At 43.9% G+C, this 27144-nt stretch overlaps 1 protein-coding gene across 3 annotated transcripts in view; it reads left to right on the forward strand.

The window, feature by feature from the left end:
- The window catches only part of LOC144594573 (pseudokinase FAM20A-like), a 50258-nt gene that overhangs the window by 5640 nt on the left and 17474 nt on the right, over positions 1–27144 (forward strand). For 2 of the 3 annotated variants that reach the window (XM_078401286.1, XM_078401285.1), the window contains 3 exons: positions 17720–17895; positions 23636–23686; positions 26703–26781. In XM_078401286.1, the coding sequence (XP_078257412.1) occupies positions 17720–17895; positions 23636–23686; positions 26703–26781 (306 nt within the window). Of the gene's footprint in view, positions 1–11317; positions 11396–17719; positions 17896–23635; positions 23687–26702; positions 26782–27144 lie in introns of those variants that run through there. The other variant, XM_078401287.1, reaches the window with a different exon arrangement.

Consider the following 27144-nt stretch of genomic DNA (forward strand, 5'->3'; position numbering starts at 1 on the left):
GTCAAAGATAGTGTGAGGGTCTCCAATGAGGTAGATTGTAGTTCAGGACTGCTCTCTAGCTGTTGGTTCTCTAGGATGGTTCAGTTGGCTGATAACAGCCTGGGAAGAAACTAACCCTGAATCTGGAGGTGTGCAATTGTCTTGCCTGATGGGAGAGGGGAGAAGAGGGAGTGGCCAGGGTGTGACTGGTCCTTGATTATGTTGGCTGGCCTTGCCGAGGCAGCGTGAGGTGTAAATGGAGTCAAGGGAAGGCTGGTTTGTGTGATGGTCTGGGCTGTGTCCACAATTCTCTGCAATTTCTTGCGGTCTTGGATGGAGCTGTTCCCAACACATGCTGGGATGCACCCTGATAAAATGTTCTCTCCGGTGCATCTGTAGATGATGGTGAGAGTTGTTGGGAACATGCCGAACTTCCTCAGCCTTCTAAGGAAGTAGAGTCGATGGTGTGCTTTCTTGGCCATTGCTTCAACGTGGGTGGTCCAGATCAAGTTGCTGGTGATATTTACTCCTAGGAATTTGAAACTTTCAACCATCTCTACTTCTGCGCCTTCAACGCAAACCAGGGTATATTTACTGCTTCCCTTCTTGAAGTCGATCACTATCTCCTTTGTCTAGCTGACATTAAGAGTTGTTGTCTCTACACCAGGTCATTCTGTTGAGCCGGTGAAGGGGGTCATTTTGTGGATGTTGGTGTCACAGTGATGTTGTTGTAAGAGTGGTGCAACAGGTGGGGTTGCTGCCTCACAGGCCCAATGGATCCTGGCTCCAATCAGTGAATGAATGGATTTAGGGGATAGAATTGGTTCCAGCGGTTAGGTTAGGTGGAGTGGGAATACAATTGGGGCCAGAGGAGGTGGACGTAATTGTTCTGTGAACTATCATACCTGATGGTCTGAATGGTCATCTGTATTGTTATGGGAAGTTATTTACCTGTAAATAGAAGTGTGTTCTATGCTGGATCAAAAATAATTTGTAAACAAAGAACAGCAACAAAATGCTGGTTAATACTCAAAAGGACACAAAGTGCAGGACTATCGCAATGGGTCAAGCTGCATCTCTGGATCTGAAGAGGGGTCTCAGCATGAAACATCACCTATACATGTTCTCCAAAGATGCTGCCTGGCCCACTGCGTTACTCGAGCACTTTATGTCCTTTTTTCTGGGACACAACACCCCAGCTTGTGTAGGTGGGAATGATTAATGCCACCATTGGATAATTTAGTTAAGTTTTGAGATACAGCATGGAAGCAGCCCATTCAGTCCGTCGAGTCTACACTGACCATCGATCACCTGCTCACACTAGTTCTATGTCGTTCCACTGTCGCATCCACTCCCTGCACGCTGCGGGCAATTTGCAGAGGCCAATTAACCTGCAAACCCGTATGCCTTTGGGATGTGGGAGGAATCCAGAGCACCCAGAGGAAACCCATGCGGTCCATGCGGAAGACGTGCAAACTCCACATAGACAGCACCCAAAGTCAGGATCGAACACAGGTCTCCGTTGCTGTGAGCTAGCAGCACTACCAGCTGCATCACTGTGCCTTCAAGATTTTTCCCAGATGTCATAGATTGGATGGACACTCAGAAAATCCAGCCATTGTAGAGGGATATGGGTCAAATGTGGGCAGGTGGGACGAGTGTAGATGGGGTACCTTGGTCAGCATGGACAAGCTGAGCTGAAGTGCCTGTTTCCATGCTCGATGACTCTATGCCAATGACTCTGGTCATGTCATGTTCAAATACTACCTGCACATTGCACTTTTAGAACCTGCTAAACCAGTTCCAAGTACAATTATGCTGCATATACTGTTTAATTAAGCGAAGTTGACCTCTTAATTCTCCAAAGCTAACTTGCAAATTTATATAAACATCTATGACATGGTACGTACAAAACGTCTCTGCCATAATGTAGTACAGAATATATCCTTTGCAAGACACGCCAGAATGCTTCACTGCACTTACACAGAAAACAGTTCAGGTCAGGAACAGGCTCTTTGGCCCACACTGTCTGTGCTACCATGAGTCGATGTAATTCATCCTGTCTTCCTACACATAGTTTATATCCCTCCAGCATCTGCCTGCACATGTGCCCATAAGTACCTCTTAAATGCTGTCATTACAATAGGAGTTTAGAAGAATTATCTCATTGAAAGCTACCAAATAATCAAAGGTCTACTTCAGTGGATGTGGAGAGAATGTTTCCAGTAGTGGGAGAGTCTAGAACCAGGGGGCACACCCTCAGAATAAAAGAATGTGTCTTTAGAATGGGGATGAGGAGGAGTTTTGTCAGCCAGAACATGGTGAATCTGTGGAATTCACTGCAACAGACGTCTGTGGAAGTCATGTCATTGGGTATTTTTAAAGCAGATATTGATAGTTTCTTGATTAGTAAAGGCATCAAAGGTTATGGAGAGAAGACAGGAGAAAGGGGATGAAAGGGAGAAATAGATCAGCCATGATCGGATGGCGGAGTAGACTCGATGGGCTGAATGGCCTATTTCTGCTTCTATGTCTTATGGTCTTATGTAAAAGATTATAAATTATAGATAGCATTATATGAATTATATTACATTCACAATGTTCCACGGGAGATCTGGGTTCCAGCCCCTTGAGCTGCAATGATGGGAAAGACTTAACATTTACAATCCAACAAAGACAGTGTGTCCACCTTGGGGTGTGCCAGCCTTGGGATGTGTTCATGGATAATGGCGCAGGGGTAGAGTTGCTGCCTTACAGCACCAGAAACCAGGTGTGAACCTGACTACGGGTGCTGTCTGTACGAAGTCTCCCCATGACCTGTGTGGGTTTTCTCTGGGTGCTCCCGTTTCCTCCCACACCCCATAGAAGTACAAGTTTGTAGATTAATTGGCTTTGTTAAAAATTGTAAATTGGCCCTAGTGTGTAGGATAATGGTAGTGCACAGGGTTATCACTGGTCAGCGTTGACTCAGTGGGCCGAAGGGCCTGTTTCCACGCTGTATCTCTGAAGTCTAAAGTCCACAGTTCATAAACTGGGGAAGACCTATATACTCTTTAGTCAGCTACATGAGTTAGCTACATCTTTGGCATGCCCAACACCAGGCTGCCGAAATGAAAACCCTCCTCTGCACTCAGCACTTACCAGACAGACAAATGATAAGATCTGTTTAGGAAAGCTCAATGCTTTCCTAAACAGAAACAACGTTCTAATGACTCCGGGGATAACTAATGAAAGTGGAGTATGAGCATTTGGGATGGTGTTAAGAACCTTGCGTTCACGCCCTGTATGTAAGTGAATCCCTGCAAATGGGGTACACCACTGGACCCATGACCCATTCTCTTGTCTCCTTTCGCCTCATCTATGCGAGTCTGAGTTCCCAACTACATCAGTGGACTGCTGAAGATAAAGTGTTACAGGATGAAGCAGTACAAATGATTGCAACAAGACCAGACCCAACACTAGGTAAAGATACAACCTCAGTACATGGTGACACCTGATGTCAGCATACATATCTTGAGTCAGTCACACACCAAGATAGTCTTCTGGTCAAGTTCTACATTGAGTATATAATCTCTACTTTATATCCGGAGACTTATATATTGCACCTCTGTGGATTGATTTGTTTTCAATCTTTAGATAAAGGGGAAGATGTATCGGGTAACTAACTGGTAAAGGAGTTCAGTCAGCATATGGTTTCCAAATTTAAAGTACCTGCCATATTCAATGTGGTGATTTGAAGAGATTGAATGTTCATTACTGTCACATTCAACTCTGTTTGGGTCTGAGTGAATGGACTTAATCTCCGCACTGCAGGTTAAAGCATGCAAATATTAAAGTGTCAAATCCACGTCTGTGGTCTCATCTTTCACTTGCATGCATACTATGTTGGAATAATAGTAAAGGACATGTTAATAGCATCCTTGGTAAGGAAATTTGTAATTTGTGATATATTAAGAAAATAGTGAGCAGGTTATTTCAAGAAGAGAAATGATACAATGAAAGTAGACATCTTTAGCATTTCCTACTGCACAATCTCCTGTTGACGTCAACATTCATCTAATTTGAAACATTTGACATTGATAACTGGGAATTAATCATCTGTGTAAAAATGCATTCTCTTTTTTGTCATTATTAAGACAGAATAATGTCACTGGATGTCTTACAGATATGGGTAGCAGTGAAATTAAGAGCCACATTTGTCCTTGCAAAATCAAATTTTTGTATATAATTTTTTTAACCATATTCAGCAAAAATAAACAATCCCTCCACCCTTTTATTAAAATATGTAATTTATTTATGAATTGCCAATCTGTGTAACCTTTCAGCAAGTGAACATTTTTCCATTTTCAGATTCATAGCACAAAATGAGAGCTAATTTGGTCTTCTTTGCTTTATTTAACCCAACAATAGATTTTCTTTTCTCCAGATTCTCCAGCTGTCAAACATTTTAACTCCCCTCCCATTCCCATAATGACCTTTCTGTCCTGGGCCTCCTCCACTGTCAGAGTGAGGCCACACGCAAATTGGAGGAACAACACCTCATATTTTGCTTGGGCAGCTTAGAACCCTACGGTATGAATATTGATTTCTCTAATTTCAAGTAACCATTGCATTCCCTCGCTTTCCATTCCTTTCCCACCTTCGTCATCCTGCTAGTTTCACTGTTCATATCTCTTCATTATCACCTCTTCCACAGCCGACAATGGACTATTGTGGGCTCTTTGGTCATTGGTGCCGGCTCTGATTCTGTACCTTTTCCTACCTCCAGTTTCCCTCTCCCTGACTCTCAGTCTGAAGAAGGGTCTCGACCCAAAACATCACCTATTCCTTTTCTCCAGTGATGCTGCCTGACCCGTTGAGTTACTCCAGCATTTTGTGTCTATCTCCATTGAGAAATCATTGTTTATGACTGGTGGTGGTAGATACCGACTAGAAATATCACTGAGGTCATGAACAGTGTATTTTAAAGTTGAGGGCATTATTACATATATATTTTGTGAGCAATTCTAGTTGAAAACAAACTCTAGCCAAAATTCATTTTATTATACCCTTGAGTTTAAGTATTTTTATAACAGGAAACATTTTTACCTTTTCTGCACAAAGCCTATATTTTTTGTGAAGTCAACCATAGCCTTTATTCTTGGTGTCTAATTTAAATCACAGGAAGCGTTTGGTCACTTGTACCCATCGATTGACTTTTACAGAGGCTTTTCACATGTGACGGTACTCCAATCAATGGTATCCTTGCAAACCAATAACAAAGGATATTTATCAGAACAAATCATCAGAGGTTCAAATTATCCCGTAAATTGTCAGACTGAAGTTTAAGAGGCAGCCAATATTTATATAGCACCTTTCCTAGCCTCAGGAGATCTCCGATCAATTCAGAGCCAATTTTTGAACAGCAGTCACTATTGTAATGTAAGAAGATTTGCAGGCAATTTTCTCACTATTGATGGCCATACTTAACCCACAACAAGATGACTGACACCTGAGACAGATTTTCTGGTTATAGATTAATCAATGGACCAAATATTTATTGCTTTTCTTTGACAATTGTCAGCTGTCTGAAGCCTGAAATGTCATTTCCTTTTAAATTAATTTTGTATTGTTTCTTAAACCAAAGAGGACAGCCAATACAATTGCTTTCTTCGACAGATCTCCCCCCATCTCCTCCCCCCCCCCCTTAACACCAACAAGTGCATGGATCGCATGGTTTTCTTTGTTGCTCAGATTGAAGACATGATGAAGACATCTGGCACATCACCTTCTGTACCACCTACCACTGCCCATCAGGTGAAACATCCACCTTGGAACCTTACCTCCAAATTCCCTATCTATCTCTCCTCATTCCCTCCTAAAGATCATTATGTCCATGAGAAACACTTTCCCAAACTTTATCACCATAAACTGATGACTACCCAACTTTCCATCCTGATCCCCACATTTGCTGACGTTATCTCCTTTGATACCTTTCTCCTGAATCAGCCATCTGCATATCTTTAGATTTACTTTCGAGATACAGTGTGGAAACTGGCCCTTCGTGCCCGTGCCGACCAGCAATCACCCCATACACTTGCATTATTTACAATTTGCAGAAGCCAATTAACCTACAAACCTGCACGTCTTTGGAGTGTGGGAGGAAACTGGAGACCCGGGAACCCACATGGTCACAGGGAGAATGTAAAAGCTCCTCACAGACAGCACCCCTAGTCAGGATCGAACCTGGGTCTCTGGCGCTGTAAGGCAGCAACTCTACCGCTGCGCCACTGTGCCGCTCCTATTACTCCAGCATTTTATGTCTATCCTTGATCGAAACCAGCATCTGCAGTTCTTTTTTATTACATAATATTTAAACCCTACTGACTGTAAATCACACAACTAATCAATTTTCTGTTGTCGAAGGTGTGTGCCAATTTAGTTTGAATTGTATATTGTACCCGTGGTCAGGATTGAACCTGGATCTCTGGCACTGTACGGCAGTAATTCTACCGCTGCGCCACTGTGCCGCCATCCTGAGATCTCCTCAAGTATCTGAGATTGATACTGTGTATCTCTCCTCAAAAACTCAGTCTTCGATCCCTTCAACCTTGCAAGCAAAATATTTTCTTATACTGCGAAATAAAGAGGGATCTATATTGTTAATGGCTCGATTTACCATAATTTTACTGATTGTACTCCATGAATTCCTGATGCACAATGACTCTGTTTGAAAATACACTTTGTACCTCCTGACAGCCCACATGTTGAAGTCTGAAAATAAACATAATGAAAGCCGCAGATTGCAGTTTTGAGTGCAATTAAGAAGCAAAGCTCTGGGAACTACAAGATGAAACACAGTGGCAAAAGTCAACTGAGTGAAGTTACACACCACATGAATGATGTAAATGCAGATTTTGACTTTAAATTAATCAACACATGTCTCTACACCACAAGCACAACAAGCGTGTGAAGGATGACTCAGTCATGATGAACTTAGGTGCCGACAAGGTGGAATAGGCATTTGGAAAAGTTAACCCAAAGTCTGAGCTGCCATTTTTTCTGATAACCATGCACGATGAAGGGAAGATCAGCAAAATCCTATGGTGCACAGAAAGAAGAGTTTGGATCTTTACAACAGTGGGGAAATTGCTGAGTCAGAAACAAAAAGTTTTGTTTCGTTTCTTGATATGTGTACCGAGGTAAAGTGAAAAGCTTTTGTCGCATGCTAACCAGTCAGCAGAAAAGCTATACATGATTGCAATCGAGTCATCCACAGTGTACAGATACATGATAAAGGCAATAACGTTTAGTGCAAAATAAAGTCCAGTAAAGTCCGATTAAACATCGTCTGAGGGTTTTCAATGAGATAGATAGTGGATCTAGTTGTTGATAGAACGGTTCAGTTGCCTGATAACAGCTGGGAAGAAACTGTCCCTGAATCTGGAGGTGTGCATTTTCACACTTCTGTACCTCTTGCATGATGGGAGAGGGGAGAAGAGGGAGTGGCTGGGGTGAAAATCAAATGTCTGCAGTTGTTGGGAAACTGAAATACAAACAGAAATGGCTGGAAACACCCAGCAGGTCAGGCAGTTGATGTTTAAAGACCTTCCACCAGAACTGTGAGCTCTGTTTCCCTTTCCACAGATTCTGCCTGACCCGCTGAGTGTTTCCAGCATTTTCTGTCCGCATCTCTACAATAACCATGTCATAAGTGATAGGAGTAGAATTAGGCCATTCGGCCATTCGTCTACTCTGCCATTCAATCATGGCTGATCTATCTCTCCCTCCTAACCTCATTCTCCTGCCTTCTCCCCATAACCTCTGACATCTATACCAATCAAGAATCTATCTATCTCTGCCTTAAAAATATCCACTGACGGCCTCCACAGCCTTCTGTGGCAATGAATTCCACAGATTCACCACCCTCTGATGAAATAAATTTCTCCTCATCTCCTTCCTAAAAGAACGTCCTTTAATTCTGTGGCTAACACCTCTAGTCCTAGACTCTCCCACTAGAGTCATGGAGTTATAGAGTCAGAGAGTGATACAGTATGGAAACAGGCCCTTCGGCCCAACTTGCCCACACCGGCCAACATGTCCCAGCTACACTAGTCCCACCTGCCTGCACTACTTAAACGTTGGGATAGGCCCAACCTCAACTACCTCCTCTGGCAGCTTGTTCCATACACCCACCACCCTTTGTGTGAAAATGAACACTAGTGGAAACATCCTCTCCACATCCACTCTGTCCAAGCCTTTCACTATTCTGTATGTTTCAATGTGATCCCCCCTCCTTCTTCTAAACTCCAGCGAGTACAGGCCCAGTGCCGACAAATGCTCATCATAGGTTAACCTACTCATTCCAACCATTGCAGTTCTTAATTTTTGCAGCAACATTCAATCAGTTTTATAGAGGTATGTGCAGTGATTACAACTTCAGTCTAAAGAATGATTAACGTAGACTTCATTTAAACGAAATGGATTTAAATTATTGCACCTCTCCAGCTCTAACCTTGATATCACAATATAATCTGAAGCATTTCTTACCTTGATAGGTACTTACAGAAAAGACTTGGTTTGTATGTACATAAATCTGCCATCAACTTTCATTAATTATTTCTGAGATATAACATATAGAATTTTAAGTACATTTATCAACTGGCTAATTCAACAATGTATAATAGATGAAGTAAAATAGAACAATGGCTTCATTTTATGGCCGAGGCAACATTCTAATACAAATTAACACTTTATAACAGCCAAGCCAATTTCCACATAGAACTGTTATGGAAATCAGCGCCCAGAGAATATAAGAGGATGTGTAAGCACAATATGTTCCGGAACATCTCAGAAACCAAAAGTGCTGAGCAGGGAATGACGTGGCAAAAGTCACAGGCAGAGATAAAATGAAGAGAACTGCTCTCGCAGGACGGTTTGTGGTAATGTAGGTAATTCTGACGCTGTGTACTGTAACACGGGATCAACAGCCTGTTTAACATGTCCACAGGCATCATCCATTTCTCTGCAACATCAGAGGTTGAGGGGTGACTTGATGGAAATATATAAAATGATGAGAGGCATGGATAGGGATTTTAGTTCTAGTTTGGTTTGTTAGACAATAGACAATAGACAATAGGTGCAGGAGTAGGCCATTCAGCCCCTCGAGCCAGCACCGCCATTCAATGCGATCATGGCTGATCACTCTCAATCAGTACCCCGTTCCTGCCTTCTCCCCATACCCCCTCACTCCGCTATCCTTAAGAGCTCTATCCAGCTCTCTCTTGAAAGCATCCAACGAACTGGCCTCCACTGCCTTCTGAGGCAGAGAATTCCACACCTTCACCACTCTCTGACTGAAAAAGTTCTTCCTCATCTCCGTTCTAAATGGCCTACCCCTTATTCTTAAACTGTGGCCCCTTGTTCTGGACTCCCCCAACATTGGGAACATGTTTGCTGCCTCTAATGTGTCCAATCCCCTAATTATCTTATATGTTTCAATAAGATCCCCCCCTCATCCTTCTAAATTCCAGTGTATGCAAGCCTAATTGCTCCAGCCTTTCAACATACGACAGTCCCGCCATTCCGGGAATTAACCTAGTGAACCTACGCTGCACGCCCTCAATAGCAAGAATATGCTATTGTTGTCACGTGTAGCGAGGTACAGTGAAAAGCTTTTGTTGTGTGCCAACCAGTCAGCGGACAGACGCTACATTATTACAATGGAGCCATCCACAGTGTGCAGATATAACGTTCAGTGCAAGATAAAATCCAGTAAAGTCCGATCAAAGATAGTCTGAGTTAGAAGTTAAAGTCTAAACTACAACTGAGGGTTAGACAGTCAGAGCCTCTTTCCTTGGGTGGACGTGCCCAACACTAAAGGGCATAGCTTTATGGTGAGAGGGGGAAAGTTCATTGGAGATGTGCAAGGCAAGTATTTTACACAAAGAGTGGTGGGGTTCTGGAACGCATTGGTAGGGGCGGAGATGCAGGCAAGTGCGAGAGTGGCATTTAAGAGGCTTTTAGATCGGCACATGGAAGTGCAGGGAATAGAGGGATATGGATCATGTACAGGTAGATGCGATCATTTTAACTTGGCTTCATGTTCGGCACACACATTGTGGGCTGAAGGGCACATTCCTGTACTGTTCCATGTGCTATGTTCTATCCACTGGTTTGTCTGACTTCACAAAGGCAAAATTACCCCAAGTGTTTTGGATATGAAAATGGAGCCGATTATTTCCATTCCAGAAAAAGGTTTGAAGGGGATAACGGAGAAAAACCGAGGGCCCTGAATTTCTTCACAATCATTATTATACTTAATACGTCGCCAATGCACGGTGACCGAGAGGAAGACCAAAGCTTTGCCACAAAGGCATGATTAAAAAGAGATATGACAAAAGTTAACATTGGCACTGACAACTGGGAAGAGGCTGCTGAGGACCGGGGGAGGTGGGGAAAGGACCTCCAGGTGGATATGAAGGTTCAAGACCCTAGAGGCCAGGTGCCAATGTCTCAGGTGATCGGTGGCAACAGCAACACACTCCCCTATCCAAAGGCCAGAGCCATCTTCACCTGTGGAAGCTGAGGGAGGGTCTGCCTGTCAAGGATAGACCTAGTCAGCCACAGCAGGAAATGCAACCATTGATGAAACATTCCACTCTCTGAGGAGAGCAACAGACCACAATGGACCATTGTGGGCTCCACCTTTCCTGGGTCATCGGTGCCAGCTCGTGATGTGTCATGTACCCTTTCACGCTTCCGGTTTCCCTCTCCTGTCTGAAGAAGGGTCTTGAGCCAAACGTCACCTTTTCTCCAGAGATGCTGCCTGACCTGCTGCTCAGTTACTCCAGCATTTTGTGTCTATCTTAAGGACAATGTCAAAGCCGCGCTGTCATCTTTCGTAGATGGGCGGATGCCAAGAACAACAACAACAAAAAATGTTGAAGCAATTGAGGGAATTTGTGTTGGAGGGACTCATGGTGCGTTGTTTGGCCTTAGCTCACTAATTCCACATTTCCACGGTATCTAGGAATCTTCGATGCTTCTCCCAAGCTTAGTATGGGCTCATTAACATAGGCACAAAACTTATCCATTGGCCTAATGCCTGTGGATGTTATGTGTGTGTAGCACTGTTGCGCCTGGAGGATGTTATGCCCATGTAAGTCAGCCTGATTCAAACCTTGAGGACCTGGAAAAGCCTCCACACGATGATTGATGCTGACACAGGTGTTTTCTTGAAAAATAAAATTCCTCACATTTTTCACACTACCCACTACCCCCCCCCCCCCCCCACACACACACACACACACACACACACACACACACTCAACTGCACACACACACACACACACACACAGTGCGCGTCATGTTAAGAAGGTACAGCTTGTTCCATGGGAAGACCTCCCAGAGGGTGTGAGAATGGCAACACATTGTGGTGAGTGGGGTCGTAGTCAACATGGCAAAAATATTTGGCAACAAGTTCCAGAACAGCTTTCCTCCAGATGTCTAAGCTAGCACACCTGAATGGTTAGGAAGAAACTGCAGATGCTGGTTTAAACTGAAGATAGACACAAAAAGCTGGAGTAACTCAGCGGGTTACTCAGCATCTCTGGAGAGAAGGAATAACTCAGCGGGTAACTCAGCGTCTCTGGAGCGAAGGAATGGGTGATGTTTCGGGTCGAGGCCCTTCTTCAGACTTAGTCTGAAGGGTTAGCTGTCTCAATCATCCAGGAATCTTTTACTGCTTCCAGTAAAATTAACAGCTCTTCCTGTGAAAACGTTTGCAGCCTCTTTGTGCGAAGCCGGCCTAGACTGGTCTGCCTTTGACATGATGTAAAGTTCAGGGTCATCTTAAGCTGGTCAAATCCACGACAACCATCCCACATCACACTATCCCACTTACGCACCACTCCCTGCACACAAGGGGCAGTTTGTAGAGGCAGATTAGCCTACAAATCTGCACATCTTTGGGCTGTGGGAGGAAACCAGCGCACCCAGAGGAAACCCACGCAATCACAGACCCTTAAATGCAATTTCATTTTTTGCATTATCAGATTTATCTTCAGAAACTTTATATTTAATTTAGTTTAGTTCAGAGATGCAGCAAGGAAACAGTCCCTTTGGCCCATCGAGTCCATGCTGACCAGCAATCCCCATGGACTAGCACTATCCTACACACTAGGGACAGTGTACAATTTTTACCAAAGCTAATTAAAATACAAATCTATACGTCTTTGGAGTATGGGAGGAAACCGGAGCACCTGGAGAAAACCCACGCTGTCACGGAGAGAACGTACAAACTCCGTACAGACAGCATCCGTAGTCAGGATTGAACCCGGGTCTCTGACGCTGTAAAGCAGCAACTCTACCGCTGTGCCACCGTGCCGCCCTGAACTTGATATGGTTTGAACTTGAGATCAGCCTGGAAAGCTTGGAATTTAACAGGAATGTAATCATTAAGTTAACATAGAAACATAGAAAATAGGTGCAGGAGCTGGCAATTCAGCCCTTCGAGCCAGCACCGCCATTCAATATGATCATGGCTGATCATCCAAAATCAGTACCCCGTTCCTGCTTTTTCCCGATATCCCTTGATTCCTTTAGCCCTAAGGATTAAATCTAATTCTCTATTGAAAACATCCAGTGACTTAGCCTCCACTGCCTTCTGTGGCAGAGAATTCCACAGATTCACAACTCTGGGTGAAAAGAGAGTTGTCACTATTTATCACTAAATAAGTGACCACATGAGCTTATAAAGGGGATTTTTCTGACAACCAATATCAATGTGCTATTCACAGGCAGATTCTACAATCCTTAAAATGATTAAAACCTTTTCAATTAAATATGCTTTGGGAAATATTTTTGTCTGAGCAAACATGATTATGAGATTATTCTTCAAATGCCTTATAATATTTTATCTTCACTCTGTTTATGGTGAACTATATTATATTTGCATAAACAATTCCCAGAATCACAATCAATGTTAAGATAGTGTTAATAATGGGGCAGCACTAAAATCTAGCGTTTATAATTCAAAGCTGTTCTCCGTCCATTCATGGCCAAACCAATTAGACACTAGTTATAATGAGAGGCGCAAAAGAAAAACGTGACAAATGGTGCAGCTAATAGAGGTGACACCTCACAGTGCCGGAGGTTCAATCCTGACCTCCGGTGTTGTCTTCGTAGAGTTTGCATATTCTCCCTGTTGGGACTGCTTGGGATTCTTCCGGGTACTCTGGTTTCTTTGCATGTCCAAAAAATGTCGGGTTGATGGGTTTTGAAAATTGTCATTAATGTGTGGATGAGACAGGTTGTGAGAGAATAAGATGGATTACGTCAGATTTTGTAAAGATGGATGCTTGATGGTTGGGTGGACTCGGTGGTCTGAAAGGCCTGTGCCCATGCTGTTTTTCTCTGTGACACGATCAGTATTCAATTAATCAAAATGCGAATGTGAACATGGTTCTGATGAATAATGGATGCAAACTGTGCATCTATCATTAACTGTGACCCACATTGGTAATGACAGCATTAGTTGCCCATTCCATGATCCCTCTGAAAGCAGTTCAAGATTCAACCAGGGGCGGCAAGGTGGTGCAGCAGTAGAGCTGCTGCCCATTAGCACCAGAGACCCTGGTTCAATCCTGGTTACATGTGCTGTCTGTGTAGAGTTTGCATGTTCTCTCTATGACCGCATGGTGTTCTGGTTTTCTCCCACATTCCAAAGAAGTGCAGGTTTGTAGTTTAATTTTAGTTTCACACCCCTGCAACAGTCTGTTCGAACTTCTACCATCGGGCAGACGATACAAGGCCTTCTACGCCCGCACCTCCAAACTCAGGAACAGCTTCACCCCCAAGGCCATAGCTGCTATGAACCGGTCCTGCTGAGCCGGATTGGTCACATCGCAAAGTGAACCGGCACAGACCTACTTGCACTTTATTCTGTTTTAAAACTGTTCTAATTTGTTTCATTGGGTTGTTTAAATTAATACTGACTAGCGAATTAATTATTGCATCATATGGGAGGTGCATTCCCAATCTCGTCATACCCCTGTACAATGACAATAAAGATATATTGTATTGTATTGCATTGTATTGTAATTGGCTTCTGTAAATTTTTCATAGTTAGTGTAGAACTATTGAGTGGGTGATTGATGGTGGGTATGGACTTGATGGGCCGAAGGGTCTGTTTCCATTCTGTATCTCTAAACTGAACTGAACACATTGGAGTCATGTATGGGTTGACCAGTAGGTGTGACAGATTCCCTTTCCCAGAGGATGGCAGTGAACCAGATGTGTTTTTAAACATTCCAGTAGTTGCCCAATTTCTACTACAGAGATTAACTTTTATTTTACTATTTCGACAAAGACTCAATGATCACTCATCCCTAAGGATTAATGGTGCAGGAGTCTAAGTTAATCACTGCAGTTCCATACCCATAACATCAAAATACCTTGTGAGCATGGCCCTGTTCGATGGCTGCAGGCTTCAACCTAATGCATGCAACAGTGATGGGTGTGCTAAAGTGATTTCCTCCATTTAATACAATTTTATTCATAATCTAATCTTCAGAAAGCAGAAGGAGATTTTTTGTTCCCTCTGGGCTTAGCCTTAACCGGAGAATTACATTTCCCAAAAAACAGATTTATCATAACATTTTTGTCAGGTAGATCATTACTGAGTCATTTCTCGAGGTATTTGAGGCCTTTTCCCTTCAGCTCGGTTTCAATTATGTTAAATTATGGGAAGAATTTAAAGTATCAGAGGAATAAGGGAAGTGAAGGGTATGAAGTTGTCCAAACTTCAAGAGAAAACACTTTTGATGTTGTTGCCCTTAGAACATTTGAGCATTACAACATAGGTACAGGCCTTTGACTCACCATGTCTGTGCTGACCATGTTACCAATCCAAAGTATTGCCATCTGCCTGCACTTGGTCCATATCCCTCTACTCCTTGTCAGTTCATGCGTCCGTCCAAATGACTTTTAAACGTTGCTATTATGTCTGCTTCTCCCACCTCCCCTGGCAGCATGTTCCAGGCACCCAGCACTCTCTGCCTAAAACTACTTGCCGTACAAATCTCCATTAAACTTTCCCTTTCTCATCTTGAACCAATGCCCTGGAGTATTTACCATTTCCACCCTGGGTAAAAAGGTTCTGAAGGTCTACCCTCTTTTAGATTTTTTAGATTTAGATTTAGAGATACAGCGCAGAAACAGGCCCTTCGGCCCACCGGGTCCGCGCCGCCCAGCGATCCCCGCACATTAACACTATCCTACACCCACTAGGGACAATTTTTACATTTACCCAGCCAAGCCTGTACGTCTTTGGAGTGTGGGAGGAAACCGAAGATCTCGGAGAAAACCCACGCAGGTCACGGGGAGAACGGGGATGGGAGGGGATTGGAGTGTTATGGTCAAAGAGCAGGTAGATGAGACTAGGTCAGAGAAAGTGGTCACATCGGGAGTTCGCAGGTCCCTGGCTGGCGACCGGCTTTCGGGAGCTCCAGCCGTAGTAGCTTCGACCACCCCGGAGCGCGAGGTACGATCGACCCGCCCGCAGGCCCTTCATCGCCCTGCGTGGTTCGGCCGCGGCACTTTCCATCGCCCGGTGGGGGCTTAGGACTTTCATCGGCCTGCTCGGCTCGGCCCTGGGACTTTCCATCGCCCGGTGGGGGCTTCAAAAGTTGGGAAGAATGAGGAGGAGATAATGACTTTTCTTTGCCTTCCATCACAATGAGGGTGTGCCTGGAGCAATCACTGTGATGGCTGTTTGTGTTAAAATTATATCTGTGCGTCCTGTGCTTTTTGTTGTCTACTGCCGGACCCTGACGTGAGAGGACGCTGGCGCTGTTTGTTCGCCGCTTCTCCGTCAGGATAGTTTGTCTGTTTGTTTTTATGTTATGACTGTTTTTGTAAAGCGCTTTGAGCTCCTGGTAAAGCGCTATATAAAATAAATGCTTATTATTATTATTATTATATGGTTATATAGTACAGAACCCATAGTCAGGATCGAACCTGAGTCTCCAGCACTGCATTCGCTGTAAGGTAGCAACTCTACCGCTGTGCCACCGTGCCTCTTGATGCCTCTCATCATTTTAAATACTTCTATCACGTTGCCCCTCAGCCTCTGATACGCCAGGGAAAACAATCCAAGTTTGGCCAAACTCTCCTCAGAGCTAATACACTCTAATCTAGGCAACGTCCTGCTGACCTTGTGCTGCAACCTCTTCAAGGCCTCCACATCTGTCCCATAGTGTGATGAACTGAACTGCACACAATACTCCAAATGTGATCTAACCAAAGTTTCATACAACTGAAACGTAACCTACCAGTATATATACTCAATGCTCTGACTGATGAAGGTAAGCACACAATATGCCTACTTTGCCACCTTATCCACCTGTGTTGCCACTTTTAGTTTAGTTTAGTTTAGAGATACAGCACGGAAACAGGCCCTTCGGTTCACCAACCAGCAATCCCCGCACATTAACACTATCCTACACTAGGGACAATTTTTACTCTTATACCAAGCCAATTAACCTACAAACCTGTACTTCTTTGGAGTGTGGGAGGAAACCGGAGTTCTCGGAGAAAACCCCCGCAGGTCATGGGGAGAACGTACAACCTCCGTACAGGCAAGCACCCGTAGCCAGGATCAAACCCAGGTCTCTGGTGTTGTAAGCACTTTCAGGCAGCAACTGTACCGTTGTGCCACCACGCTGCACTTTCAGGGAACTATGAATTTGCACCTCCAGCCATCCTGGGATAGAAGAACCACAGAATCTCACGTCATAAAAATTCAGCCTCGCTGTTCACCGCTGTCCCAAAACCTTCCCACAAAACATTTCCTTGTTGTTTATTGTTCCTTGTACCACCAGGAATCTAGGTCTAGGACATAAGAGAGTGTAGGACCAGAGGCCATAGCCTCAGTATAACAGGAGAATGGGGTTGAGGGAAAGGTAGATCAGCCATGTTTGAATGGTGTAGGCTCAATGGGCCGAATGGCCTAATTCTGCTTCTATGACTTACGAACTTAAGAATTAAGAATATCTTTCAGCTAGAAATCTGAACATGCCACTGGACTGTTTGTTTATTTGCCTTTACATTCTAATCTTCCAAATCCCAATTGCTGATCCCACATGGTGCCAACGTCAAATGTGCAATCAGTGCTTATAGTTAAAGTCCATGAGCAGTCAACCAGGGGCCATTGTTGGAGAAAGCTGGGTAAAGAGTTGGGGCAGGACAAGTCGGGGAGCTGGCAGGACAGCACAGGAAGACGGGTCCCAATCCAAAACATCACCCATCCTTTTTCTCCAGAGATGCTACCTGACCTGTTGAGTTACTCCAGCACTTTGTGTCTATCTGGGGCAGGACAAAGCCTGGCAAGTGATAGGTGGATACAGTTAAGGGGGGGGGTTGAAGTAGGGTAGGTGGGGGAGAAACCTGTACAGAGCCCAGCAAGTGATAGGTGGATAGGGTGGGGGAGAGGGGGGTGTGGGATTGGAGAAAGCTGAAAAGAAATCAAAATTGGGTAAAGCCTGGGAAGTGATAGGTGAATACAGGTCAAGAGGGCAGGGTTTTGGAGGGGGGGAAGAAAGCTGAAAAAGAGGTAAAGGTGAGACAACGCCTGGCAAGTGATAGGTGGACACAGGGGAAGAGTGGGGGGGATGGGTGGGGGTTGGGGGGTAGATAGCTGGAAAACTGTCATCAAGTGGTTTGTTAACTGAATGTTTTCTTTTACACATTGTCCACAAAGGAAAAGAGCGCGGACTGGGAATGTGACGGGTGCACTGTACAGCTCTCAGGTTTACCTGGCTTCCAACTGGCTAAAGTTCCACTTGGCCATCGATCGCTACGCCCTGTACCCCCGATCCGAACCCTCTCTCGATCTCCTGCTCGAAGATTTGGCCGCTCTCGACATCACTGAAGTTGGTAAGGACTCTCGGCACTGCGACTGACAGAGAAAGATAGGATCTATGGCTGATTACAGTTGGTGCAAAGAATGACTTGTTCCTCAATACAAGAGTGAATGGCACAGCACCAAAGAAGGGTTTTGACCCAAAACATCACCTATTCCTAATCTCCAGAGATGCCACCTGATCCGCTGAGTTACTCCAGCATTTTGTGTCTATCTTCAGTGTAAACCAGCATCTGCAGTTCCTTCCTACACATGGTTTAAACTCCAAGTAAGCCTCTTCCATACCTGTAAGAAAATAACTGCAGGTGCTGGTACAAATCAAACGTATTTATTCACAAAATGCTGGAGTAACTCAGCAGGTCAGGCAGCATCTCAGGAGAGAAGGAATGGGTGACGTTTCGGGTCGAGACCCTTCTTCAGGTGAGACCCAAAACATCACCTATTCCTAATCTCCAGAGATGCTACCTGAACCGCTGCGTTACTCCAGTATTTTGTGTCCATCTTTTGTGTAAATCTTTTGCTTGTTTGTTGAGGTTAAGCCTATTGGGACCTTTCTTATCAACATTGGAGATGCTGCTCCATCTCCCCATGGGTCAGACTAGGAAGATGTAACATGACCCACCCACCCTTCCTCATCATCTCCGTCCCCAACCCAAGCTCTTTCCCTTTCAGCATTACTCTGACTTTTTACTGGACACTCTGGGCAAGTATGTAGGCACCCCTCACCCCCACCCCCCTCCCCCCCCCCTCAAATTAATCAAAAGCAGGCTACTGTCCAACGTTATTGGGCATCTAGGGTTGGCATGTCTCATCAGCACTGTCATTATAAAACATCTCGCCAGTGAAAACTGGCAGCACAGTGGCGCTGTTGATAGAACTGCTGCCTCACGGCACTGGAGACCCAGATTCGATCCTGGTGCTCTCTGTGTGGAGTTTGCATGTTCACCCTGTGACCACATGGGTTTCCACCACATCCTCTGGTTTTTCTCCCACATCTCAGACGTGCAGGTTTGTCGGTTATCTGGCTGCTATAAAATTGCCCCCCAGTGTGTAGGAAGTGGGTGCGAAAGTAGGACAGCATAGAACTAGTGTGAACGGGTGATCGACGGTTGATGTGGACTCAGTGGGCCGAAGGGCCTGTTTCCATGCTGTAATTTTAATCTAAAAACATGAAAATGTGACTCTGCTCAATCAGCACCCTCTTAAGAAGGGTCTCAACCCGAAACATCACCTATTCCTTTTCTCCCGAGAAGCTGTCTGACATGTTGAGTTACTCCAGCTTTTTGTGTCTATCTTCAGTACATAACATTTAAGTAGCAAACCCTGAGTTCCAAGCCACTTTCCACTCTGAGCATCACTCTTTAAATTACTTATTCATTGGTTGTCAGTGTCTGTGCTGCAAGTGGAAAATTCCAACATTTTTATGAATCACAGTCACAGCTGTGTCTGCTGTGAACTCAATAGACTGAGGGAGGATGAGTCAGCAGGTTATGAGACCAGCTCATCAATAGGACTTGCCTTTAGGCGTGTGAGGCTTTACTGTAAACCTTTGCTGGCCAGACCTTCAGCTAGAAATTAAGCAATAATCAGATTTTGTTACAATCATTACACAACCGGCAACTTCTAATAGGGCATTTCTATCCACAAATAAAGAAAACTATTTAACAGGTCGTTTAATTTAGTTAAGTTTAGTTTAATTTAGTTAAGTTTAGTTTAGTGATACAGTGTGGAAACAGACCCTTCGGTCACCCAGTTCACGTCCACCAGCGATCACCTGTTCACATTAGTTCTATCCTGGGGTGGAAGCTGCTTTACGTCCTCACCATCCACCCTGGGTAGTTCTACTGAACTGGCAAAATCTGTAGCAAAGCGTCAACTACGGTATTCTGAAGCACCAATTGCCACTTTTGACTGTTGGAGTTGACATTCGAAAGAAAGAAGTCCTATCCTACACTCTAGGGGCAATTTACAGAAGCCAATTAACCTACAAATCTGCACGTCTTTGGAGTGTGGGAGGAAACCAGTGGGCCCGGAGGAAACCCATGCGGTCACGGGGAGAACATGCACCAGTAATCAGGATTGAACCCAGGTCTCTGGCGCTGTAAAGCAGCAACTCTACCGCTGCACCATTGTGCCACCCCAAATTAGTCACATTAAATTGCATTACAAATAGCAATAAACATCCCTAGCAGAGGTATTCTATGAGTTAGTCACAGCTCATTCAGCATTAAATCACATTATAAATAGCAATAAACATCACTGGCAAAGTTATTCTATGATTTAGTAACAGTTCCATTCCAATTCTTAACATGGTGAGAGTTTTTTAGAAATTGAGTCGTAATGATTATATAAACAACAACTGTGATCTTTGGAAATCATTCATCTCCAGCCAAGAGCAACTGCTGTTGATTGAACAAAATTGATTGACTGAAACGCACTGGTTTGAGTTGAGTTCAACCAAAACAAATAAACTGATTACTAATAAGCTAAATGGCCCACGAATTTCTATCCTGCTTAATACATTGAAAAAATTCTGACTAGCCATTTTAGTGTGTGAATTTTGAAACAATTTAAAAATGAATATTCTGGGAATCTTAAAACAAAATCCAGAAGATGCTGGAAATACTCAGCAAGTTAGACAGCGTCTGTGAAGAGACAGAGTTAACATGTGGAAACAAGGGATGGAAGATGCTAGTTTGCATAAAATAAAACAGTGCTGGAGTAACTCAGCGGGTCAGGCAGCATCTTTGGAGAACATGGATAGGTGCAGTTAGGGATCGGGCCCTTCTTCAGACCTGACCTAAAGTGACCGGTCCCCTTACATCACCTATCCATGTGTAGGAAGGAACTGCAGATGATGGTTTATACCGAAGATAGACACAAAATACTGGAGTAACTCAGCGAGTCTGGCAGCATTCTCTGGGAGAAAAGGAATGGGTAACGTTTCGGGTCGGAATCCTTCATCAGACTGAAAGATAGAGAAGGCCAGAACAAAGCAGGGCCGGCAACAGATGACCTCAGGCAGGGTGGAGTCCACAATGGCCCATTGTTGGCTGGGGGAAATGTGCTAACGACAGGGATACAAGAATGCGAACAGTGGAACTAGCAGAGCAACAGGGGTGGGGGAGTGGGGGCAAGAGAGGGGGGGAAAGGAATGCAGGAGATATTTGAAATTAGAGAAATCAACATTCATACTGCTGTGTTGTAATCTGCCCAAGCCAAAGATGAGGTAATGTTCCTATTCATGTTCTCCAGAGATGTTGCCTGACCTACTGAGTTGCTCCAACACTGTTTCTTTTGTAAACCAGCTTCTGCAGTGTGGCAACCTTACAACGCCAGAGACCCAGGTTCGATCCTGACTATGGGTGCTGTCTATATGGAGTGGTACCTTCTCCCCGACCTGTGTGGGTTTTCTCCGGGAACTCCAATTTCCTCCCACCCTCCAAAGACGTACATGTTCATAGACAAATTGTCGGCTAATTGGCTTGGCAAAATTGTAAATTGTCTCTAGTGGTCTGCAGGACAATGTTAGTGTGCGGAGATTGTTGGGCAGTGTGGACTCAGTGGACCAAAGGGTCTGTTTCTGTGCTGTGTCTCTAAACTTAAAAAAATTGGTCCCAGACAACATCCCAGAGAATCTGTGCACCTCACCAATACAGTGTGATAAACAGAACCCCTCACGGGATTCCAAGTGTGTACCCATTGGTGTTTGACAAAGTTACACCATTACCTCCCTGCGCTTATTTTCTTTACTTTAGAGATACAGCGCGGAAACAGGCCATTTAGACCACCGAGTCTGCACTGAGCAGCGATCACCATGTACACTAGCACTATCCAACACACTAAAGACAATTTTTTTTTTTTTACCTAAGCCAATTAATCTACAAACCTGTAGGTCTTTATGGGAGGAAACCGGAGCACCTGGAGAAAACCCACATGGTCACAGGGAGAACGTACAGACAGGATCCGGGGAGGGGGTGGACAGGCAATGCTTAGGGTCGGAGCACTTCTTCAGTCTGAAGAGCTGTCCCGACCCGAAATGTTGCCTTTCCATCCCCTCCACAGACATTGCCTGACCCACTGAGTTCCTCCAGCGCTTTGTGCTTTGGCTCAGGATTCCAGCATCAGCAGTTCCATTTGTATCCTTTTCCTTATTGAATGCTGATGAGAAGTGTACATTTAAAGCCTGCCTCTGTTCTCGGGCTCTGCACACTTGGAGGACATGTCCTCACACTTCCAGGATATCGATCATGTTTTGGCCCATGGGATCGCACCTTTACACTGCACAAAGTATGGCAGAGCTAAGTTACTAATAAATCGTTCCAATGAATTGGTGGTAACCTTATAGCTGATGACACCGAGGTCAGGGATCCGTTGTGAACTCTGATGTTGGTGACGCATGAACTCAAATGTTTAATTTTCCTTTTCTGGCTATTGACTTAGAGTCAGAGAGTCAGAGAGTCAGACAGCACGGAAATGGGTCATTTGGCTCAACTTTGTCCATGCCAGCCAAGTTGACTAATCAAGTTAGTCCTGTCTGCGTCTGACCACCTATCCTTCCAAATCTTTCTTATCCATATACCTGTGTAAGAGTCTTTCTAGAAGTCATATTGTACCTATCTATATCATTGTCTCTGACAGCTCGTTCCATACATGTGCCACCCTCTGTGTGAAAAAGATGCCACTCAGGTGTCCTTTAAATCCTTCCCCTCTCACCTTAAACCTCTACCCTCTAGTTTTAGACTTCTCTCCCTTACACTAATTAGAACTTTTTTTAAATTCTGGACTCTTACGATATTTGTTTGGAAAAAGAAAAGCACTTTTCTTGTATTCATTCTCCATACACTCCATATACAGTGGCACAGTGGTACTGCCTATAGCGTCAGGTACCGGGTTAGATCCTGACTACGGGTGCTGTCTGTACGGAGTTTCTTCGTTCTTCCTGTGACCACGTGGGTTTTCTCCGAGATCTTCGGTTTCCTCCCACACTCCAAAAACGTACAGGTTTATAGGTTAATTGGCTTGGTATTATTGTAAATTGCCCCTAGTGCGTGTAGGATGGTGTTAACATGCGGGGATCGCTGGTCGGTGCGTACTCAGTGGGCCAAATGTCCTGTTTCCGTGCTGTATCTCTAAACTAAAACTAAACTAAAATGAAATCGAAGCACCTGAAAATACAATAATGCAGTTACTCTACATTATGGGGGTTTTTCCAAAAATATATTTTATTCAGAATAAAAAAATATGCAAAACAAGAAAAGTACAAAGAAACTTCCAACATTCTCAGCAGTGAAACATTGCTCTCTGAAGCAATCTGCTGCAGTACAGGTTAATAGCTGGCAGCACCTTATCCCATTGCTTGCTGATGAAGTGAAATCTCGTTCTGGAGAGGGGTGTTCTGCTCAACTGCACTCAGATGTGGTACATTTGCAGGATTGGCAGCTTTCTTTAAAAAAAACTTAAATATGTTCCATTCTAGTTAAGAATCCGGGAGGTCAATCTGACGCAATGAGGATCCTGTGGTCTGGAATGGCAAGCTGTGTGTAGATAGGCGTGTGTGGGTTGTGTTGCCACCCCCACCCAGGGCACCTTACAGTGCTTTGGTATTGGAAACAGGCTTGTCTTGTACCATGAATCTAACCTCTCACTTCTGCAGCAGCTCTAAGCTGCAAATTGCCTCACTCCTATCCAAAATGGCAGTCTTATTGCCCTTGATTTCATTAATAAATAAGTTAATTTTTGCATATTTTGTAGATTATACATACGATGAAAAGGCTTTGAGGGGAAGGTGCAACTGTAAAGAAGGTAGGAGAGCATTTAACTTACTCCATCCTGACCAGTTTACTGAAAGAATTTGGCAAACTTGCACCCCTGTTTAATTTCAGGTTTAGCAGAAGATTTACAATTATTTATGTTTTTTATTAATGAATATATTCCTTTACTGTCATTGGTGAAGTCAAGTGACTTTGTATTTTGCTTCAAACCTCAGGACCAGCTGAGGTAACAGAGAGGGTTGTGAATGATGCTTTGGAATGTGGACATTCGTCCTCACCCTTTGCCTTGTGCAATAACTGCAGTGTTTGTGCTGATTTAAAGTAAACGTTGCTGCTGCTTTGACTGAGGGACGGGCAAGCATGAGTCAATAGACATGGGAGCAACTTGACTTTGTGTAACTTGTGGTTGGAGCTCTCTGGGATGATTTGTACTACTGTAAACTTTTTCAAATTCAGCTATGGTAAGGAAGCCCGCTGACAATTTGTTCAAACAGATCCTTGTTGTGAATGTTTTGGTTCTGTGATCCTTGATCGCTCCTCACAATGCAGATTGATTCAAAATCAGCTCAACTGTGCTCTGCAGTATGCATGTTTACTATAAATACTTTGCAGTACTTTCCACCCACACGTGTATGGTTTTCTTCTTGGCAGAAGTGTATAAACACTTTTGCGTCTGATAAAGTGGTGTTTGTCTCTTTAAGGAAGTAGAGAAGTGGACCTTGTGCTCAAATGTGCCCATATTTGATTTATGATTCGATGTGGAACAGAAAGATAAACATTGGAGCCAAAACTGCCTGTGAGGGTCCATGCATAACCCAGTATAGGGTGAATTAAATGGACTATGTGAACTGTTCTCTTCCTTACCTAATAGTTAATTAGTTATAGGCTACCATCATGGCTGAATCTTACAGACCAATAACCTGAAGTAGAGCTAGCTACTGTTCTGTGTGAGATGAGATTTCTTGTCCTACTTTTGTCGGAAAGAAATGCAGATGCTGGTTTAAACTGAAGATAGGGCCAAAATGCTGGAGTAACTCAGTGGGACAGGCAGCATCTCTGGAGAGAAGGAATGGGAGACGTTTAGGGTCGAGACCCTTCTTCAAACTCGACCCGAAAAGCTTCCCATTCCTTTTCTCCAGGGATGCTGCCTGTGTCGCTGAGTTACTCCAGCATTTTGTGTCCACCTTCTTGTCCTTTTGCTACAACCGAATCTATCACAAAACAGTGTCAGATTGGTTTTCTTACGTGGGAAACTCAAACTAAAATTTCATCCCATTAGAAGAAGAAGCTTGGAAAATTATTGAAGCCATTTTGCTGAACAGCCATTTAGAAAATATAAGCAATCCTAATAATCTTGCATGTTTCAATGAAGGCATGTTTCATTCCTCTAAACTCAAGACTTTATAGTTCAATCTGCTTCATCTTTAATCCAACTAATCTTTTTTATACTTGGAATCAAACTAATGACACCGCAAAAGCAACTATTTCCTTCCTTCAATAGTTGATTGATACTTCATTATCATGTGACGATTCACAAAGAAATTCTTTGTTTTGCACATCATACACAAAGTATGCAGAGTATAGGGCGCTGACAAAGTTACAGTTCCGATGCAGTGCCCTATAGTTCCTCTTTGATCTTAGTTCCCCCCCCCCCCCCACATCGGGTCCCTCTTTGCTTTCGGCTGCCCCTCACGCCAGGTCCCTCTTCTTTCTCGGTGCCATCCCCGTGCCACGTCCCTCTTTGTTCTCGGCGGCGCATCATTGACCGACCTCCGGCACCCACCGTGGGCCTGTACGACCTCTGGCACCTATTGTGGGCTGAAGGGCCTGTTTCCGTGTTGTATCTCTAAACTAAACTAATCACCTCTGACATTCCCTCGGATGTTTATATCTTCAATAAACGTTGATGCAATACACCTTCTCTCGAAATAGCGTACATTTTTGAGCTAACACTGCTCCCTCTGGCATCTAATACAGACCATTTCTCCTTACTTATTACTTTTCATTAGTTAACCCAATCTCTATGTATGCCACAACATTACTCTCCACACCATGAGCCTGTGCCTTTCTATGTGTCGCTTTACTTGGAAATCCGAGTACATCGTACATGTGGTGTTCGCTGGTTCCCTCGGCCTACAAGTTGCATCCTCGATGAACTTCACTAAATCTTTAAACATGATTTCCTTTTAATAAAACACAACTGTTAATGAAATTCAGTCTGTTCCTGTCAAGACTGACTCTCACATCTGCCAAAACATAAACAGGCCTCTAATTAAAATGTAAGACCTACTGAGTAGGCGGTTGAGTTTGGTTCTCACAGTACTTTTACACATGATATTTAGCAGCCGTTTGTCACAATATCCTCCAACACCCACCATCCGTACACATTCAACCCCTGTTCTGCTGTGTATTCTAGATTGAATATTGATGGAAAGGTCATTTTACAAATGAACTCCTTACCTTGGAATTCATGTTGAATCAAATGCTGTTCAGGGACACAAAAGACAGTGGTTTTAAGGCAATAAAAGATTGTGTATTAGGAGCCACGTTGAGAAATATATTGTTTGAGTTTATCCTTGGTTAATATCCTTATAACTCTGTATGAAAGCCACCCGACTTAGCAAACTTTTCATTCTGAGTTAACTGAGTCTGACGGTGGCACAGTGGCACAATGGTAGAGTTGCTGCCTCGCAGCACCAGAGACCCGGGTTCGATCCTGACCACGGGTGCTGAGTGCAGGGAGTTTGTACGTTCTCTCTGTGACCGCATGGGTTTTCTCCGGGTGCTCCGGTTTCCTCCCACATTCCAAAGATGTGCAGGATTGTAGGTTAATTGGCTTCTGTAAATTGTCCCTAACGTGTAGGATAGAACTAGTGTACGGGTGATCGCTTGTCAGCATGGACATGGTGGTCTGAAGGCCCTGTATCCATGCTGTATCACTAAACTGGATAGTGTGTTGCCTCTGAAGATGCTACTCCATGTGAAACATTTTGTTAGATGGACAGAATTTAATCTGTTACAATTTACCTTATGATTTTCTCCACAAGTTGTGAAGCCAAGTGGAGTCCACCTGAAATTGCTATTAAAATTTCAGAACTTTGGGAAAGCAATCTACAAACCCATGAGGTAAGTTAATTCACCAACACCCATCAGTGAAGAATATGTTCACTTCAATGCCACAACTGAAAAGCAGCAGTCTCATCTGTGGAAGACTCCTGGTGGACTACATTAGTGTTGTCCAAGACATTTGTGCTCAAGTCTCTGCATTAGGGCCTGTATCTGTCACTTTTCTCCCAAAGAGACGATATTGCTATCCAGAGCTGATACAATATAATTTTCCCTTTGGAAGGTGTAACTGGGATGGACAAATGTACATTGTAGTTTTATACAATGGAAGGGGTTATGAGAGGTGTAATTTATGTCATTCATCTGGGCTTTTTGCTCACAGAATTGTTCTGTTGAACGATTGAACAGAATGAACTGTTGAAT

Source organism: Rhinoraja longicauda, chromosome 6, assembly GCF_053455715.1.
Source record: "Rhinoraja longicauda isolate Sanriku21f chromosome 6, sRhiLon1.1, whole genome shotgun sequence".
In the NCBI taxonomy this organism is placed as follows: domain Eukaryota; kingdom Metazoa; phylum Chordata; class Chondrichthyes; order Rajiformes; family Arhynchobatidae; genus Rhinoraja; species Rhinoraja longicauda.